A 21,080-nucleotide genomic window follows, 5' to 3' on the forward strand; every position below is an offset into this window, starting at 1 on the left:
AAGTACTGTAGTAGATAAATACTTGGCTTTATTTAATGCTTCTGTTTATCTACCTTAGCTGTGACAGTTGGAGTGACATGTAGAAATTTCAAACTCCTCATGATCACTTCTGGGATTTATATGTCTCCAACGTCTCCACACGCACAACACACACACACATTCATTCCAGCGCGGCTTCCTTGCAGAAACTGTTTAACAAGTTAAACGATGATTGACAGATTGCTGCCCGGCTTCTTTGGCCAGATCAAAGCCATCGTTAACTTTAATAAGCAAGTGCCGCAGTGACTGAGAGGAACAAAGGGCTGGGAGAGGGAGGGTGTGAGGCTGTGCGAAGAGCAGAAAGCAAGGCATATGTGGATTAAAAAAAAAAAAAAAAAAAAACATCGCACGTGCTTGCGATGGGACTATCGCGCACACGCACATTGCGATGGTGATGTTTAAACGATATATCGTTCAGGCTTAATAAGTACTGTATTTGTTTTTTATAACAATAAATCAACAAGATGGAATTAACATTATTAACTTTCTGTTAAAGCGATCCATGGATAGAAAGACTTGTAGTTCTTAAAAGATAAATTTTAGTACAAGTTATACACATTTTATATTAAAACCCCTCTTAATATATTCGTTTTAATAAAATTTGTACAATTTTCAAAGAAAAAAAAAACTAGTAGCTCGCCATTGTTGATGTCAATAATTACACAATGCTCATGGTGCTGAAAACCATAGAATCAGTCGCACCCAAGCGCCAGCAGAGGGTGACAAAACACCAAAAAACACAAGTAACAAATGGACATGACACTGTGCTGTCATTTTCATCTGTTTGAGCGGGGCATGTGCGTTAAATGCGTCAAATATTTAATTGATTAATTTAAAAAATTAGTTACTGCCAGTTAACGCTATAATTTTAACAGCCCTAATTGATTATAAAAATAATCGTTAGTTGCAGCCCTACAGCTGTTTTATATCGTTATTTGAATGTTAACCTTGCTCCATCGCTGCTCACGATGCAGCACCTGACAAACATCCAGCAAGGCATGGGCTGAAGAGGTGTGAAAACCAGCAACAATGATAAAAGAAGAGCCAGTTCAGCCAGATAAATGTTTATATCCTGCGGCGAGCATCATGTTTTGTCTTTGCTTACATCAGGAATAGAGATTTAAGAGTTTCCCCGTAGCAAAGACAGGGGGCATGTATTTAGTTGTAAAAGAGGATGACTTATTGTTTGGCTTGCTTGTTTTTGCTGACAGTACAGTGTGAACGTGGGTGAAAGTAGCTGAGGCAAAGCAGAGAATTGTCCAGGTAAACAGAATATTCAAAACTGAGGCCAGCAAAAGTTTGCTGGGTTCAGCCTCAATGATCTCCTCTTACAAAAGTGAGTGATAGGACAACGGGTATGAAAAGGGATGCCAAAAAACAAAAAACAAATCAGGATGGAATCAGAAGACAAAAAATGACAGCCCACTTATTGATTTTTTACAATTTGAACCTTACAAGTCTTTCTCTCGGGTAGATGTTTAACTTAATTAGCAGAGAACAATAGCCTCGCTCGCCAAATATTCCACTATTTGCTAAGAAGAATGTAGGGATATTGTATTTCTTTTTCACTGACTAAAGATGGTATTGTTTTCTTAAAAATGTAAAGGACAGAAATTGTTGATAAGTTCAGAAGTTGCTATTTGTTTCATTAAGGAGTGAAGTTACTGATTGAAGATTCTGGGGTCCATTTTCAACGATGTCTCTGAATATATGTCGATTACACCATTCTACAAAATTTTGGAAAATATCTGCTTCCGAGATAAAAAATGGCTTAATTTTACTTTCTCTGGTGAAATGGATCGGAAAATGAAAGATTTAAGTGCTGGTTGGCTAAAGTATCCAAGTTATTTAATGTTATTTAATTACAGAGATACAGTGCCTTGCAAAAGTATGCGGCCCCCTTGAACCTTGCAACCTTTCGCCACATTTCAGGCTTCAAACATAAAGATATAAAATTTTAATTTTTTGTCAAGAATCAACAACAAGTGGGACACAATCGTGAAGTGGAACAAAATTTATTGGATAATTTAAACTTTTTTAACAAATAAAAAACTGAAAAGTGGGGCGTGTTTATTACTCGGCCCCCTTGCGTTAATACTTTGTAGCGCCACCTTTTGCTCCAATTACAGCTGCAAGTCGCTTGGGGTATGTTTCTATCAGTTTTGCACATCGAGAGACTGACATTGTTGCCCATTCTTCCTTGCAAAACAGCTCGAGCTCAGTGAGGTTGGATGGAGAGTGTTTGTGAACAGCAGTCTTCAGCTCTTTCCACAGATTCTCGATTGGATTCAGGTCTGGACTTTGACTTGGCCATTCTAACACCTGGATACGTTTATTTTTGAACCATTCCATTGTAGATTTGGCTTTATGTTTTTGATCATTGTCCTGTTGGAAGATAAATCTCCGTCCCAGTCTCAGGTCTTGTGCAGATACCAACAGGTTTTCTTCCAGAATGTTCCTGTATTTGGCCGCATCCATCTTCCCGTCAATTTTAACCATCTTCCCTGTCCCTGCTGAAGAAAAGCAGGCCCAAACCATGATGCTGCCACCACCATGTTTGACAGTGGGGATGGTGTGTTCAGGGTGATGAGCTGTGTTGCTTTTACGCCAAACATATCGTTTTGCATTGTGGCCAAAAAGTTCAATTTTGGTTTCATCTGACCAGAGCACCTTCTTCCACATGTTCGGTGTGTCTCCCAGGTGGCTTGTGGCAAACTTTAAACGAGACTTTTTATGGATATCTTTGAGAAATGGCTTTCTTCTTGCCACTCTTCCATAAAGGCCAGATTTGTGCAGTGTACGACTGATTGTTGTCCTATGGACAGACTCTCCCACCTCAGCTGTAGATCTCTGCAGTTCATCCAGAGTGATCATGGGCCTCTTGGCTGCATCTCTGATCAGTTTTCTCCTTGTTTGAGAAGAAAGTTTGGAAGGACGGCCGGGTCTTGGTAGATTTGCAGTGGTCTGATGCTCCTTCCATTTCAATATGATGGCTTGCACAGTGCTCCTTGAGATGTTTGCAGCTTGGGAAATCTTTTTGTATCCAAATCCGGCTTTAAACTTCTCCACAACAGTATCTCGGACCTGCCTGGTGTGTTCTTTGGTTTTCATAATGCTCTCTGCACTTTAAACAGAACCCTGAGACTATCACAGAGCAGGTGCATTTATACGGAGACTTGATTACACACAGGTGGATTCTATTTATCATCATCGGTCATTTAGGACAACATTGGTATCATTCAGAGATCCTCACTGAACTTCTGGAGTGAGTTTGCTGCACTGAAAGTAAAGGGGCCGAATAATATTGCACGCCCCACTTTTCAGTTTTTTATTTGTTAAAAAAGTTTAAATTATCCAATAAATGTTGTTCCACTTCACGATTGTGTCTCACTTGTTGTTGATTCTTGACAAAAAAATTAAATTTCATATCTTTATGTTTGAAGCCTGAAATGTGGCAAAAGGTTGCAAGATTCAAGGGGGCCGAATACTTTTGCAAGGCACTGTACATTGGTGTAGAATATCAGTTTTACAAGATGCTACATTTGCATGAGATGCATATATCAGTGTGTTCAACGGCTTCTGAAATGTGTCAACATTAATGCATTTTATCCACTTCCAAAACACCATGACTTATGCAATATAAGGGAGTGCCCTAATAACTATGACAGCCACTCGTAGCGGCTTAAAATTCAAAACACGTCTGCCGCCCGGACACCTTTAACGGACGTACGCACAACGTTATGATGGATGCTGCCTGTTACTGAGCGAGAGATTTACTCCTTTTCAAAAGACTGGAAAATAAATTTGTGTATGAAACAGGCAGGGACCCGGCAGTTGTGATTCTGTGCGCAAGTAATTTTTTAGAGCGAGAGGGGAAGAGAGATAGTTCATTGCTCCTTGTCTTTCAGTTGTCCAGCAGAAGGTTCAAGTCGTGTTAATTGAAAAAAGTTGCTAGTGTTTTGCTAAGTCCCGTGTCCGTCTATCAGAGGTGAGTACACGATCCCTCTTGTACTGTTTAGCCTTTATTGTTGTGGTTTTTGAAATGTTACTAGTTAGCGTCGAGCGCTATGCTAATTAGCGACCTTGCTAGCATATATTTCCATGTCAAGTTGTGCGTTCTTTGTTGGTGTATATAAATTACTCCAGATGCAGAACGTTTAAAACCAGGATTAAGTACAGCGGTAACACTACAAACATGCAAAATAGTACAGAAATCTGTGAAAACAGTATATTGGTTCAAAAAAGTCTTATTTCTAATGACACTTTGTTTCCAGAAAATGTGGAATTCATTCCACTAGCGGAAATTTTTTTGTATTGTTGAGAGCAATAAGTACTGCCTTTGAAAAAGCTAATGTTTTTGCACCTTCTTGTGAAAAAGAGTATCTCAAGGTCAGCTGTGTGTTGTATGGGCATGTTGAGAAATAAGTACTGCCTTTAAAATGGTTAATGTTTTTGAACTTTCTTGGAAAAAAAAAAAAAAAAAAAAACAGTTTAAGGGCAGCTTTTTGTTGTATGGGCATTTTTCCATCGTTCCTGGTTAATCATTAGGATATTTTATATAAATATTGGACATAAATTTGCTTGGCTACTTTACCAATTAGTAATGTACGATGGATCGATGATCATGATAATCGTGATAACCTCGATCGTCGTCAATACCGTGATCATTGTTCCATTATCAAATCGAATCGAATCGTGGAGTGCCTAAGATGGCACACCCCTTATTGCAATACATTGAAAACAACATATTATTTCGAAGCTCTTTCCTAAACGATTATATTCTGAAATGGTAGACAATTTCTTTCTTTATGTTGACCCAGAAATAACCTTTTGCATTTCAACTGATACCCATTTTTGCCTAAATTGCTTGGATTTTAACATTTCGGCCAGATACTGTATCTCAAAAACCTAGCCAATGGACCTATCGCAAAACCACGCCCCCAAATCTGAAAAGTGGAACATCTAGCTATTTACAGTATTTGCATAGGAATGTATTGTGGTAGTGACTTAAAACAACATTTTTCTAACTTTAAAATAGCAAAAACCCGATGGTTTGATGCTGTGCGTGGGGTACCTGTAATTCCGACACCAGGTAAACTGAAGGATTGTGGGGAGATTTTTTTGTGTGCCCTTTTCAAAGCCAAAAAAGAAGGCTCAACAAATACAAGTTATTGATAAGTCTCTGTCGTCGACCAGATATACAACTCAATGTCAAGACAGTCACCCAAGGACACTTATGCTTGCTCAAAGGTAGGTTAATGATCGATTTGTAAAAAACAACCCCAAAAAAACAATAATACAGTGGTACCTCTACATACGAAGTTAATCCGTTCCAGGAGCTTGTTTGTAAGTCGAAATGGTCGTATGTCGAGCAGGATTTTCCCATAGGAATACATTATAATTCCATTAATTCGTTCCACAGCCCAAAAACCTGCACTAAATCCTTAAAAAATACTGCTGGTACTATTACAAATGGCAATTACATAGAGCAAAACAAATAAATAATAAATAAAAATCGGATTAATAATATAATAATAATAATAATTCCTGTAATAGTGTAACGAAACGGGTTCTAATAAGGCGGACGTTTTTTTCTGTACCTGAAGGCACCGCGGCGCTGACGTGACAAAGAGGGAGGGGAGCGGGTGAAAGTTTACTTTCGCTTTCAATGCTTTCTTGAGAACATCGTCAATTGCGGCAGACAGCAGGCGTTTTGTGTTGAATAAGTTGTGAAAGAAATGATGAAAACGTGGCGAAGCTGGCAATTTCTCTGGAGATGTTACCACAATAAGAATTGTCAGCTTAACTTATAAAGACTGGCGAATGATGGTCGGAGGAGGACCGTGGAGATGTATTGTTGAGCCATTTCACGGATGCCCACCTTACGCTCATATTTTTCTGTCATTTGCATCTTCATTTAGAAGGTAAGCGTCAACTTTTTCCTTGTTTCACCACCTGTACCAACCTTTTCTGAAACCTGTGTTGATTTGTCACACAAGAAAATCCGCCATGCATTCGTCTGCGGTGCTGCCATTGTCGTCGTATTTCGAGCATGTCGTCGGATGTTGAAACAAATGGCAAGTCAAATTTTACGTCGGATGTCGAAAAGTTCGTGTGTCGAAGCGATCGTATGTAGAGGTACCACTGTAATAATAATAATAATAATATTTGAATACGTAAACTTGACAAGTAACGTTAGATTGCTAACATTTGACTGACTACTTGTTTACTAGCCTGTCACTACACAAATCGAATAAAATCTATCTAAGATGTCAAGACAAGGGTTGGGCATCGAGCATCGATGAGAACCGGTTGTAACTCTCTGATGCTCCAGGAATCGTTCGAATTTTAAAATTTCGGTTCCTTGCTTCGATGCCCTGACTGCCGAGCGGAAAAAAATTGCTTGAGTTAAAAGACTGATATTTATATACAAGTTAGACTTAGCCCTGTGAGAAGTTCATTTGTAATTTAAAAAATCATCGAGAAGTATCAAATATAAACTATGCAATTTTTTTGACGCTGCATTTTTTCCCCTTTGACCCTGCCTCTTAAAAGAATCGGAATTGAGAATCGTTCGGAACCAGAATCGAAATGAGGAATCGGAACTGGAATCGTTCAATTTCAAACGATGCCCAACCCTAGTCAAGACACAAGCACTTAAAGTCCAAAGTAAACACCACAAACTTTCTATAAACTTACAATTGGTCACGGACGGAACGTTCTCCTCACGCACACCTTATCATTTTGCTGCGGTCAGCTTTCAACGTTCCCTCAACGTTGAGCATTTATTTACATCATATTCATGTTGTACATGTATGTTTATGACGTAAATTGCTTATTTAACACTTCTGCACAATATTGATAATCCGACTGAATCTAAAAGACCGCTTATTCATTGCAGCAAAAGCTTCCGGAGAAAAATCTGACAGAACAAATCAAGAGTGTGACAATATCTCGATAAAGCGATATATCGCGATATTTTGCAACCTGATCGGTTAGCGATATGCTCCCGCCAAGTATCGATACTTTTATGTGACATTGGCCATTGGATGCTGTAAACTGCTCAGTGTTTGTTGAGCAATTCCTTGGCGGTCCACTAGGGGCGCTCAAGAGTGGCTGTGAAGGTAAAGTGTGCACAAGTTGTCAAGAGAAGAAGAGAAGAAGCTCCAAGTGGGTTGAAAAAAAATAAAAAAAAGCTTTGTGGGAACGGTGGAGGAAAAAGTGACAAAAATAGTGCTACAAATCACACATGTGATTGTAGATTTTACATCAACAAGAAAGGAAGTAAGGTGAACAAGGACTTTGCAGTATGCAAGAATTGTCTAACAAAAATAAGGTTCACTGCCAGCTGGTGACGAAGTGGACACGGATTTCTTCACTTTCATCACTTGAGGTAAGAAAGTTTTGCACTGTAATTGATTTTTCATTTTACATGTATTATTTTGATGACATTTGGTGTTGAGTGATATAAAATAAACCAGGACCCTAAACTGGATGAAAATGAATATCGAACAAGCCTACATGAACTTACTGATTTATTCGATATTATTTGAGAACCACTTTCCATCTGGTTTACTACACAAACTGTTATGACTGCCATTTTGATGCAATAAGCTAAAAAAATGGTTTGACTAGCTTCCAAGATATATAAGGTGATGTGCATGATAATTAATGTAGCCTACATATTAAAAATAGGTAATTATTGCATTTTTCATTTCTATACATTCAATTCAAATTTTTCAATTCACTCAATACTTCCAACACAAAAAAATCAGGATTTCAACTCAAAAGCTATTAAGTAACGACTATTTTTTGTTTTATTTTGTTGTTGTTAAGGGGAGGAAAATTGTGACCGAGTCTGACATCTCAAATGCTGAAGCAGATGGTGGAAGTGCTCAAACCAATGCTTTTGGCAACAAAAGTCATATACGAAGAAAAGACCATTGCCCCACTCCAAGCTCAACTGTTGACTGACACCTACAGCACTGTTAATTTATTATTATTATTTTTTTAAGATTTAAAATTTTGAAGAAATTAAGGGTGCCATTCATCCTGATCTCTCCAAGAGATATCAGTGGTTGTGGTTTGTTTCCTACATATGTGCAGGTACACAATTTGCAGTAGATTCATATTTTACAGCAATGTTGCACAGAAAAGGTCACTGTTTAATAAATGACTTAAACAGTACTTTTTCTATTTTGAAATATCTTTTTTTTTCCTGTTTCAACAGTTATATCGTAGAATTCATGTATCAAATTTCTGACCAATATATCGATAATTGCTGTATTGTGATGTGCCCTGAGGTTCCCACGTATCGTGAGGTGCCCTGAGGTTCCCACTCCTAGAACACATGCCATATTGTTACTAAGCAGCAAACGTTATAGCTAGATAGGGGCTTTTCATTTTTAAGTTGCAGGTGGTAGCATTTTGCCTCGATTATAATCATGGTCTCCTCTCTTTAAAGTTTATTACCATGGACACACTGTGCCACTGCATACTGCAAAACTCTGTTTGCTTCTTGACAAAATTCATTTTAAAAAATCCAAACAGAACAAAAACATTTCATTAAAAAGTGCAAATTCAGAAATTTGAACTCCCGCCATCATCAATAAATCATTCGTTCACTCAATCATTGTCACTGAGAGAATATGGCAGAGCCTTGGGTTGACAGAGTTTTACAGGGGGTGGGGCTTTTGCGATCGGTCCATTGACACTTTTGACCTTATTTTTCCATTTTAGTGACCCAAATTTTGTCAAGTCTCACTACTTTTATCCAGGAAGCACTTTGCTTGTAGAACAATGTTATCAAAATAGTTGTCTATTCATTTGATAATCCATTAGTTGTTGAATAGTGGAATAATCATGGCAGCCCACTATCAACACAAGATTGATCTAACCTATAAATGAACTAACTGACCAACAACAACAAAAAAACTAGTCACTAGGGGTGTGACAATATATCGAAATGGCGATATATCTTTGTATCCCAAAAGGTTATCGATATGCTCCTGCAAAGAATCGAAATATCGGTTTAAAAAGGTGTCAATGTCTAAAAAAATTATGGTGCTTGACGCCCAATCCATTTAGACTGGGAACATTTGTTCATTTGGAAACCACAGCATTCACAGTCATTTTGTCCGATTTTCCAGGCCTTTTCCAGGTCACTTGCTGTTCATTTTAGGGCATTTAAAGGTTATTTCCTGTTGAGTTTGAGTCACTGCCTATTCATTTGGTTGATTCCCAGGTCACTTCCTGTTCTATAACTCAAAATAAACAGGAAGTGACCCATAAAATACCCCAAAATAAAGGCTACCATTGACGGTGCTCAACGCCCAATCCATTTAGACTGGAAACGTTCGCTCATTCGAAAAAGGCTGCAGCTATCGATTATTTTAGTAGTCGATTAATCGATGAACTATTTAGTTCGAATAATCAAGTAATCGGACAGGTAACAAAACAAATTAAAATACTGGAGGCTCACACGGTCTATAGAAAAAAGAAAAAAAAGAGGATCTATGTACAACAAAAGAACAATTGGCTAACTTACATAGCAAAAGTTCGCTAGCTTAAATGCTATACAATGCTAACGCTTTTTTACAATGCTCTTAACAAATGGCTCAGACACATTTTCCCCACAAAAAATGGCTAAATATACCTTTAAACTAAATTAGGAATGCATTCAAAAAAATCTTTAGCTCAAACAAAGGCTTATGTTGGTCTTAACAGGGACCAGATGGATTCAGCCATGTGAAAAATCAGGTAGACTAGAGGGCCGTGTATCCACCCAAATCAATAAAAATAAATGCAAACACTTTCAAAAACGAATACTCGAAGCAGCAAAATTTAAAAATTTTTTTTAATCGAATACTCGAGTTAATCGATTAATCGTTGCAGCACTAATTCGAAACCAGAGCATTCGCAGTCATTCTGTCTGATTTTTGGGGCATTTAACTTGCTGTTCATTTACAGGTAATTTCCTGTTGAGTTTGAGTCACTGCCTATTCATTTGGTTGACTCCCAGGTCACTTCCTGTTCTATAACTCAAAATAAACAGGAGGTGACCCATAAAATATCCCAAAATCAACAGGAAGTAACTGAAAATCAACAGGTAAATGACCTTAAATGGCCCAAAATTATCTCATTGCCTGGCATTGGCTGCCACTGACGGCCATAGACGTTCAATCCGTTTGAAATGGGAGGGATGGCAGCGAATGAACGAACGTTCATTTGCTGCCACCCTCCCAGTTCAAATGGATTGGACGTCTACCAGTGATAAACTCATTCCAATTCACAGCAGAAGCTTGTTATTCTGTTTATTAGTTGTTTGTAGAATATCCTATAATGATTTCCTGACCAATGTATCGATAATCGTTGTATTGCCATATCGTCAGATCATCGTTATCTTTGTATCGCGAATCGTATCGTGAAGTACCATGAGGTTCCCACTCCTACTAGTCACCATGGACAAAGCATCAAAAATAAAACCTCTGTGCTAACAAAACAATGCAGAAAGGCAATTCTGGCAGTACACAGGATATGCGGAAGTTTTATTACCTGAGGTGTCCTACAGCTTTGGTTCGGACCAGTGAAAGGATGATGTAGTCGTTCTGCTGACCCTGGAACCTGTCAACAGTCGTCACCTGTAAAGACACGCCACAGTGTTATTACTGAGCACCCTGCTCTAACAAAAGGGACTTGAGCTGATTCCCCTATGCGAAGTAAATGATGATTCCTCTATGCAAAGTAAATGAGAGTGCATTTTTTGGATTTAGCTTAGGGGGGGTGCAAATCCTTCTGCGGAGATGCAAGAAGGTTCCTGTGCTTGTGTGGGTGTTATCACCATGTGACAAGCAGTCGTCTCTAAGACGGCTTACGAAGGCATTTGCCGCCATTTTGCCTCATACCTGGACCCCTGAGACTCAGGAGGGAGCCAAGGTTGCCACAGGATCAGAGATTAGTTTTTTTTTCTTTATTTTTACAAGAGCAGTGAATAAAAGTGGTTGCAAAAAGGGGAACTCGAGTCAGCCAATTTGCTTCGACACGGTAGTAATCCCGTCACACCGAGAAGTGTGCACCAAGGATACTAAGATATTTTAAAAGGAGGCAGTGCAACAACACTTGTAAAACTAGAGGAGCACTCTGAGAAAGCAGACCTCCGCCTAAGCAGCCAAATTCAAAGCATCACCATATTTTGTAGGGTGGGCATTCTCCCTTTGACCTTATGCCCCAAAATGTCATCACGCTCTTTTCATCCTATCACCTATCCAGCAAAAGTTAAATAGGCTAATCCTCTGTCAAGTTACCACGTACTTCATTTTCTGACCCTTGTGATCTGTGACCTCATTACCCCAAAATGTAATCACTCCTTCATTTTCATTATTACAAAAATATCCTGTGGACTTATAATCCCTTTATTCATTATTTAGTTATCCTCAACACAAAAAGACATACATACAGAACCAAATATATAACTTCCGCTTTCCGTAGGTTTCGCCTACTGGCAAAAGTAATGTGAAAACACCACTTTAATGGCACACATCCTGAACCTGACAGGTAAGTAGATGAAACAATGGTTTTTCTTCAAACATATATTAGTACAGTGCTGGGCAAAAGTATTGGCACCGCTGCAATTCTGTCAGATAATGCTCAATTTCTCCCAGAAAATGATTGCAATTACAAATGCTTTGGTAGTAATATCTTCATTTATTTTCCTTGCAATGAAAAAAAACAAAAGAGAATTGGGGGGGGGGGGGGGGGGGGGTTCGTATTGGCAACCTTTGAAAAATCATGTGACGCTTCTCTGATTTGTTGTAATTAATAGCACTTGTGACTTGCCTGTGGCACATAACAGGTGTGGCAATAAATAAATCACACTTGCAGCTAGTTAAAATGGATTAAAGTTGACTCAATGTCTGTCCTGTGTCCTTGTGTGTACCACATTGAGCATAGAGAAAAGAAAGAAGACCAAAGAACTGTCTGAGGACTTGAGAAGCAAAATTGTGGGGAAGCACGGGCAATCCCATCTCCAAACACCTGAATGTTCCTGTGTCTACCGAGCACAGTGTCATCAAAAGGTGTAAATCCCATGGCACTGTGGCTAACTTCCCTAGATGTGGACGGAAATGAAAAATTGATGAGAGATTTCAACAAAAGATTGTGCGGATGGTGGATAAAGAACCTCGACTAACATCCAAACAAGTTCTAGCTGTCCTGCGGTCCGAGGGTACAACGGTGTCAACCCATACTATCCGTCGGTATCTCAATGAAAAGGGACTCTATGGTAGGATACTCAGGAAGACCCCACTTAGAGACATAAAAAAGCCAGGCTGGAGTTTGCCAAAACTTACCTGAGAAAGCCAAAAACGTTTTGGAAGAATGTTCTCTGGTCAAATGAGACAAAAGTAGAGCTTTTTGGGAAAAAACATCAAGATAGAGTTTACAGGAAAAAAATAGGCCTTCAAAGAAAAGAGCAGGGTCCCCACAGTCAAACAAGGCGGAGGATCCCTGATGTTTTGGGGTTTGCTTTGCTGCCTCTGGCACTGGACTGCTTGACCGTGTGCATGGCATTATGAAGTCTGAAGATTACCTACAAATTTTGCAGCATAATGTAGGGCCCAGTGTGAGAAAGCTGGGTCTCCCTCAGAGGTTATGGGTCTTCCAGCTGGACAATGGCCCTAAACACACTTCAAAAAGCACTAGAAGTTGGTTTGAGAGAAAGCACTGGAGACTTCTAAAGTGGCCAGCAACAAGTCCAGACCTGAATCCCATAGAACACCTGTGAAGAGATCTGAAAATGGCAGTTTAGAGAAGGCACCCTTCAAATCCCAGAAACCCGGAGCAGTTGGCCACAGAAGAATGGTCTAAAATTCCAGCAGAGCATTGTAAGAAACTCATTGATGGATACCGGAAGCGGTTGTTCGCAGTTATTTTGTCTAAAGGTTGTGCTACCAAGTATTAGGCTGAGGGTGCCAATACTTTTGTCCGGCGCATTTTTTGGAGTTTTGTGTAAAATCATAATGATTTTTTTTAAAAAATCATTCTCTTTTGTTTTTTTTCATTGCAAGCAAAATAAATGAAGATATTACTACCAAAGCATTTGTAATTGCAATCATTTTCTGGGAGAAATTGAGCATCCTCTGACAGAATTGCAGGGGTGCCAATACTTTTGGCCAGCACTGTATTTAAAAAAAAAAAAAAAAAAAAAAAAAAACTCTTTGAACTACAAAAAAAATGTAAACACAGCTAACGACTTACTACTAGTGGTACATACACATAAAACAATTTAAAAATCACTTGTGTCAAAAATAACATGCCACAAGCTGTAAGCCTGTAACAACCAAAAATGATAGATAAAACAAGCCCAAGGAGTGCATAAGCGTTAATGTGAATCTCGACAGTAATGAGAGGCAAAATGGGCTTTCAACTACGGCAAGCCGCAGTGATGCCACAAGCTAAAGCCAGCATGAGTAGAGCGACAGGGTTAACGTGATAGACCAGTATTATTTAGGTCCCTTGTTGCTGTGCGGAACAGGTGCAGCACCAGAGGCAACAATGTGCTGGGTCTACTTCGACTACAGTTGGGGGATGGCACGTGTGTTCTGTTATAAGTAACATCATTCTAGTAGACTACAAACGCCCTACATCCATGTGTGAACAACAGCATTTAAAAACAGCGATAATTAAGGGGCTACCATTTGTTTGGAAGAGCGAAATGCTTATTTGTTTAAAGTGGCGTGACTGGTGAAATAATTGGGCAACATTGTAAAAATACAGGTAGTCCCCAGGTTACGAAGGAGTTCTGTTCCTCTGCCGGTGCTGTAACCCGAATTACCGCGTAAGTCGTAACCCTTAATGTACCGCTACACTATCCACAAACGTTAAGTACCCCTTAATCTCAAAATAACTGTCCAAACTAGGGGTTTGACAAAATATCGAAATGGTGATATATCGTGATATCTTGAATCACAAAAGGTTATCGATATGTCCCTGCCAGGAATCGAGATATCGTTTTAAAAAGGTGTCAATGTCTAAAAAAATAAAAATAAATAAAAAGGAACCAACAAGTTGTTACCAAAATCTTCCACCATAATAGTGTCTCGGTTAACTCTAAGGTTGCATTGACGGTGCACGACGCCGAATCCATTCAGACTGGGAACGTTCGTTCATTCGAAACCAGAGCATTCACAGTCATTCTGTCTGATTTTCCGGGCATTTACAGGTCACTTGCTGTTCATTTTAGGGCATTTATAGGTCATTTCCTGTTGAGTTTGAGTTGCTGCCTATTCATTTTGGGTGATTCCCAGGTCACTTCCTGTTCTGTAACTAAAAATAAAATGCCTGGCATTGGCTGCCACTGACAGCCATAGACGTTCAATCCGTTTGAAGTGGGAGGGTTCCTCATCCCTCAAAGTTCAAACGGATTGGACGTCTACTAGTGATAAACTCATTCCAATTCACAGCAGAAGCTTCTCTTTCTGTTTATTAGTTGTTTGTAGAATATTCTAGAATGATTTCCTGACCAATGTATCGATAATCGTTGTATCGCCATATCGTCAGATCATCGTTATCGTGAGCTTTGTATCGCAAATCGTATCGTATCGTGAGGTACCAGAGGTTCCCACTCCTAGTCCAAACAGTCCAAAAGTATTGTATTGTACTTAGACGTTTGACATGGATAAGGAGAGCAGTGCTCTGGTTTGGCCCACATCAGGCTGTAAGTTGTTTCAGCTAATATATGTTTGTGTATTTGTAGTGACGTTTACAGCTACAGTGGAGCTATTTGTGAGCGATTTGTTTGAGAATTGTAAATACGTTAGCATTCGCAGCATTTAAGCTAGGGGACTTTTTTTTAAAGGCAAATTAGGCTAATTTAATCAACTAAATTTACATACTGTCATGCGTGTGTCTTTTTTTCATTCAGCACCTGATTGAGCCGCATGGGCGGGGCCATGCGACACACCTGTGGCGCATTACGAATGCTTGATATTTAAGGACTCCTATCGCCATCTGCAAGCTTGCTACTTGGCTTGCTTGCCGCTGTATGTACCTGATCATCCTTTGTGCTTCCCGTCGTTTCTACAGTTGTGTCTTGGTTTGATCGTTTTTACTTTTGTGCTCTTTTGGACTTTGTAGTTAGATTTTTGTACTTTGTTATATTCACCTCATCTAGCGTGCTACCTTAGTTGTACTTTGTTATACTCGCGTTTTTTGGCGTGCCCCCTTAGTTGTACTTTGTTATACTCGCATATTTTGGCGTGCTCCCTTTCTTTCACTTGTTAAATACAAACATTCACTATTCCTGGTGTTCGGGTCTGTGACTGGGATCCACATCAACGGCTTGCCGTTCATAACACATATTAATCAGGCTAAATGGACGTTTGAACACCTATTGATCTGTGTCAAGTGTTTACTGTTAAAGTGCGTGTCAATTTGAACATAAGTTTAAACACCATTGATTTGTGTCAAGTGTTTACTGTTAAAATGTGTGTCGTTTTAAAGATAAGTGTACATAAAACTATACTTAAAACACATTAGCTTACTGCTAATGTGTCCGGTGTAATTGCAAATGCAATGAAAGTTCTCATCTGCAAGTTCCAACTTCGTCATTTAAACAAATACTATCTAAATACCTTGCTATTACTCATTTGAATGATACCATTTGGGTGAAATTGTTTCACTACAGACACACTTGATCATTTTTTTTTACCAGATCACCTAATTTCCCAATTTTAGGACTAGAAAGCAGCTCATGTAATATTCCTGGTTTTGAATGACACCATTATGGTTAGAAGTGGAGCATTCAAGATGTGGAAGCTCACTCTGCTGGCTGCTGAAACAAAAATGTACTGGGAATTTTTAAAATTAACACTTGAAGTGTTTTTACACATCGTGTACGGGTCAACCAGACCGGTATTTGAGGTAAAATAAAATTAATCTTACACACTAAATTAAAATTACACACTATCTATTCGGGGTGTAACAAAATATGGAAATGGTGATGTATCGTGATACTTTGTATCCCCAAAGGTTATCGATATGCTTCTGCCAAGAATCGAGATATCGTTTAAAAAGGTGTCAATGCCCAAAAATAAATAAATAAATAAAAAGGAACTAACAAGTTGCTACCTAAATCTTCCACCATAATAGTGTCTCAGTTAACTCTAATACTGCATTGACGGTGCTTGACGCCCCATCCATTTAGACTAGAAACATTCGTTCATTCGAAACCAGAGAATTCACAGTAATTTTGTCTGATTTTCAGGGCATTTACAGGTCACTTGCTGTTCATTTTAGGGCATTTACAGGTCATTTCCTGTTGAGTTTGAGTCACTGTCTATTTATTTGGGTGATTCCCAGGTCACTTCCTGTTATGTAACTCAAAATAAACAGGAAGTGACCTATAAAATACCCCAAATTCAACAGGAAGTAACTGAAAATCAACAGGTAAATGACCTTAAATGGCCAAAAATTACCCCATTGCGTGGCATTTGCTGCCACTGACGACCATTGACGTACAATCCGTTTGAAGTGGGAGGGATGGCAGCGAATGAACAAACGTTCATTCACTGCCACCCTCCCAGTTCAAATGGACTGGACTCCTACTAGTGATAAACTTATTCCAATTCACAGCAGAAGCTTGTTTTTCTGTTTATTAGTCTTTTGTAGAATATCATAGAATGATTTCCTGACCAATGTATCGATAATCGTTTTATCGCCATATCGTCAGATCATCGTTATCGTGAGCTTTGTATCGCGTATCGTATCGTGAGGTACCAAGAGGTTCCCACTCCTACTATCTATGTATGTCAACATTTACTAGTTTTCGACTCAATAGAGTATAAATGCACTTTGCCAAAGATGGATGGTTGGATATGACCGAATAAATTTTTAAACTGGCATGAGCGGTCAGCTGTTTTAGCTGCAGGGAAATTCCACAGACTCGTAAACGTTTCCTGTTAACAATTAGTTTGTTGGCAGATGAACAGAATATTATTTCTGCCTGTTTTGTCCGTATTTGTGCCTTGATCGGGGGGAAATCGGGTCAGTGTCCGTCCTTGTGCCTTGACGCAGCTCTTGTGTTGGATCTCATTTTACCCACTCATTTTCTAATTGGAGTCATCCCATAACGTGGGCCAGCCGCTGACATTTTCTCGGTTGTGGCCCCGATGACACATTGTCGGTACACAGCGGAGCCGAAGCTCAGGCACGATGACCTTTTAAATGTCCATCTCCTTCCGCGGCCATCTTTCTTTCTCCTCAGCAGATCTCCCAGCCTGTCAACCCCCCCACTCCCAAGCTCCTGCCCCATCAGCTTGTCATGAGGCACGCATACTGACTAAAGCCAGCAGCACACCCAATGACAGTGGCAGTCTTATAACGTTGCAGGACATTTAGCATGACCAAGCACAATTGCTGACTGGCTGTCACAACAGAATACATTAAAAAAGACAAAGAGATAAAGATGACAGTCATGTGAATGCTGAGAGATGCTGTTACCACGCCAAAATGACCCTGCTAAAAACAAACTGAGCACTACAACACTGCATAAAGAAACATATGAAATGAAGGAGAACTGAAATAATTTTCACTGTTCAAACGTTAAAGGGAACCTTGGACTTAAAAGACTTACAGCCTCCAATAAGCTACAATGTTCTTTTACTAAAATATGTTATTAGAAACACAAAAAATATTGCCAGGGTTTCCCCTACAAAAAAAAAGATTGTGGCACACCGCCACACCAAAATAAATGCCACCACGCCTTGCAAATGAGATTTGGGTTTTCATATTTTTTTAAGGCTGCTTCAAACTAGCGGCTGCCGAGTGTGAAGGGTTTAGCGGCAACCTATTCATTGTCTATTGTAATGTCCGTAACTACGCGCGGCCCCCTTAAGAGACGATCGGACTGGGGATCTGTGACGCAGGGGGAAACGAGTAGGAAGAACGGGAGAATGGCGAAATAGCGGTCACATGTCGCGGCAGTCCGCTGTTATTTTGTTATTGTTTTTCTATATTATTGTTACCACAATAAAGTGGGTAAGCCAATACCGACTCCTCTCCTTCTAACCCATAACCGGGGCATTACAGTAGTTTGGCTCGAACTTTTCGGTGAAAGTGAGCTGTGGACAGCTATCTTGGAAGGAAGACCAAGTTTGAATGAATATGTGCCAAGAGGGCCGGCCCAAAATCGTCAGAGCGCCGCCGCTCAAACGCCAACGACGAGGTGCCAGCATACTTATATCTGTGCTACCAGGCTGTTTCGGCAGACGGATATACGCAGTTGTGGCTGACGAAACTTCGATAAATGCACTTTTTTTCCAAGTTTCGCGAGCTCTGGGACACTCCAAAAATGACTCTAATACTTCACCTTGCTCAGTTAATGGTACTTCAATGTGCGTTTGTGTGGAAATGTAGTTCACAAACAAACAAAAAAAACTTTTCGCCTTCTCACCGAAACAAGTAAAACTCTTTACGTGGCTATTAGAATTTTTCCCCTACACCTTGAAATGAGTCCATTAACAGGAGGACTATAATTGTTGTGGTAATACAGTACGTATTAAGACCAAATAAAATAAAAAAAAAAACAAACAAAAAAAAAAAACACTACTACGAGATGTAAGTCGACGAAAAAAAAATTCTTATTAAGTATTATTACGTAGGGTAACGTATCTGGTACATGTACCGTAGCTGAGAGCTACAACATTAGCCTGGCTAATGAAGATTTCAAATGTATCTTTGTTATGGTTCTTCTTTGGGAAAAAAAGTGAAAATGTTTTTTTGCCGTGGCGCGACATGGTGAGGCTGTCCGACTCCGATGCAGCCCACCACATCACGGATTTCCGACTTACGTTCTCACTTTCATTTTTCCGTATCAATCCATGGAAGAAACATTTATTCATCATGATGAAACGAGCAGGTTATACAGCAGCCTTTAAAGGAAAAGCCACATCTGTTTTGTTTTCTCCTGGATTCTGGTATGTTGGAGAAGTTGTCAAATATTATTATTACGTACATATTGTCAGTTTATGGTAATGTTTTGAACTACCAATATGCTATGCTTGTGCTGTGTTTCACCAGTCAGTAAAATGACGTTTCTGTATCTGTACACAAGCTCTGTTTTCTTGTATTCTTCTATTCATTGGTGCTAAAATAGGGGTGCGCGTTATTAACGGGTACAATAATTTTCCCTAGATTTTACAAGTAAATTTGGGGTGCGCGTTATACACGGGTGCGCCTTATATCCAGGAAATTACGGTATGTTTTATAGCAGGCTAACGTAAGTTGTCTTTTTTCCCCCATTAGTCTCAGTGTAGCAATGCTAACATTTATAGTGTTTAATAGAGATGTGTTTCCTTATTTTGTATGTGTGAACTGTAATTCTACGGCGTGTTGTTGACCTAAGAACATCTGGACACAACAACTGAAGTCTCATATGTCATTTACACGCACGCACAAATGTATGCACGCACACGGTGATAAAACGCAGCAGTGAAAATTACCGCCCTCATTTTTATTTACCTTGCGATAAATGGATTCATTGCATATCGCGACAGGCTTAGCAACTTCAAAAAAAAACATGTCGTTCGTTAGTTAGATGGATTTACACCCCCCCAAAAAAAATTTCTCCTCGGATCTACACAGTTCACGTAGGTCACCCCTTTTTGACTTCAAAACGGCGAATTTCGCCGAAACGTGAGTGATTTTCATGCCTGGATCTGGATTCTGTGAAAAATAAAGTTATTTATTTTTTTGCCCTAAACCAAATCAGGTGAGACACATAAGGTCTCCCGAGCACCCTTTTCTTTCCTACATGCATTCTTTGACTTTATATAAGTAGAAGGTGAACAGTTGTAGGAAGACGAAAAAGGGCGAAAAGCTTAACCTGAGGCAAACCGTGTGTGGAAAAAAAACAAGCATTTGCAAGCAGTGATGTGAAGCTGCGCAGACTAGGATACGGCGGTTAACGTGGGCTGGCTTCAGAGGAAGCCGGCGGCGTCTTTTGGGAGTGAAGTCGGCAAGGAGCTGTTGTTACTCCGCGCACAATCCTTTTTAATCTTACGTGCACACGCTCTCACGCCCCTACTTTGTTTGGCTAGGAGGCTTCCAGATGGATTGCCACTGCCTCAACTGTTGAATATGAAATTGGCTGTCAAGTTGAGTAAGATGTTTACCTTGTTCGGTTGCCCGAAGAAGTGGTTCCCGGCGCAGCGCTGGTTGATGACATCACGAATCAGGTGCTTCTGTCCATTGTAGGTCGTGAGGATGCTGATGCGGTCGGCCGGGTAGCCCAATAGACGCATGTACATGAAGAGAGCCACTGAATACTCGGCCTCGCCCAGATTCTTCGCAGGGAAATAGAAAGGTGAAACGTTTAAGGACTCCTCTGCAGTTAACAGTAAGTTTATAATTTTAAAAATGCTTCAAGGTTTTTAGCCAAATTAATTCAGAAATTGCTTCCTTGACCTAAGGACATTCTAACTAGAGGTGTGCAAAATTTCCGATTCTTTGATTATTCACGATTCGGCCGTGCAAGATTCAATGACGACTCACAAACATCCCAATTCCGATTATTGAAATATGTCAAGTAAAGCGGAACTAAAACACAGTCAGCGCAGTCTTCGTCTATGGCCGTCAGTGGCAGCCAATGCCAAGCAATGAGGTAATTTTGAGCCATTTATTGATTCATATACCTGTTGATTTTCAGTTACTTCCTGTTGATTTTGGGGTATTTTATGGGTCACTTCCTCTTTATTTTGAGAATCACCCAAATGAATAGGCAGTGACTCAAACTCAACAGGAAATGACCTGTAAATGCCCTAAAATGAACAGCAAGTGACCTGTAATGCCCTGAAAATCAGACAGAATGACTGTAAATGCTCTGGTTTCGAATGAACAAACGTTTCTACTCTAAATGGATTGGGCGTCGACAGTGGCGCCACCAGGGGGTGGCCAGGGGTGGCCACGGCCCCCGCTATAAATTTCTTGGCCACCCCACTGGCCACCCCGCTTGCCAGTATATCGTTGGATTGTTCTAGCATCAGTTA

General features: G+C 39.8%; 1 protein-coding gene across 2 annotated transcripts in view; it reads right to left on the bottom strand.

The window, feature by feature from the left end:
- The window catches only part of aqr (aquarius intron-binding spliceosomal factor), a 145,165-nt gene that overhangs the window by 15,763 nt on the left and 108,322 nt on the right, over positions 1-21,080 (bottom strand). For both annotated transcript variants that reach the window (XM_057859735.1, XM_057859734.1), the window contains exons 32-33: positions 20,208-20,378; positions 10,594-10,679 (exon numbers count right to left, since the gene is read on the bottom strand). In XM_057859735.1, coding sequence (XP_057715718.1) covers positions 10,594-10,679; positions 20,208-20,378 — 257 coding nt within the window. The remainder of the gene's footprint in view (positions 1-10,593; positions 10,680-20,207; positions 20,379-21,080) is intronic.

The sequence above is a fragment of the Corythoichthys intestinalis genome, chromosome 15, assembly GCF_030265065.1.
Source record: "Corythoichthys intestinalis isolate RoL2023-P3 chromosome 15, ASM3026506v1, whole genome shotgun sequence".
Lineage (NCBI taxonomy): Eukaryota > Metazoa > Chordata > Actinopteri > Syngnathiformes > Syngnathidae > Corythoichthys > Corythoichthys intestinalis.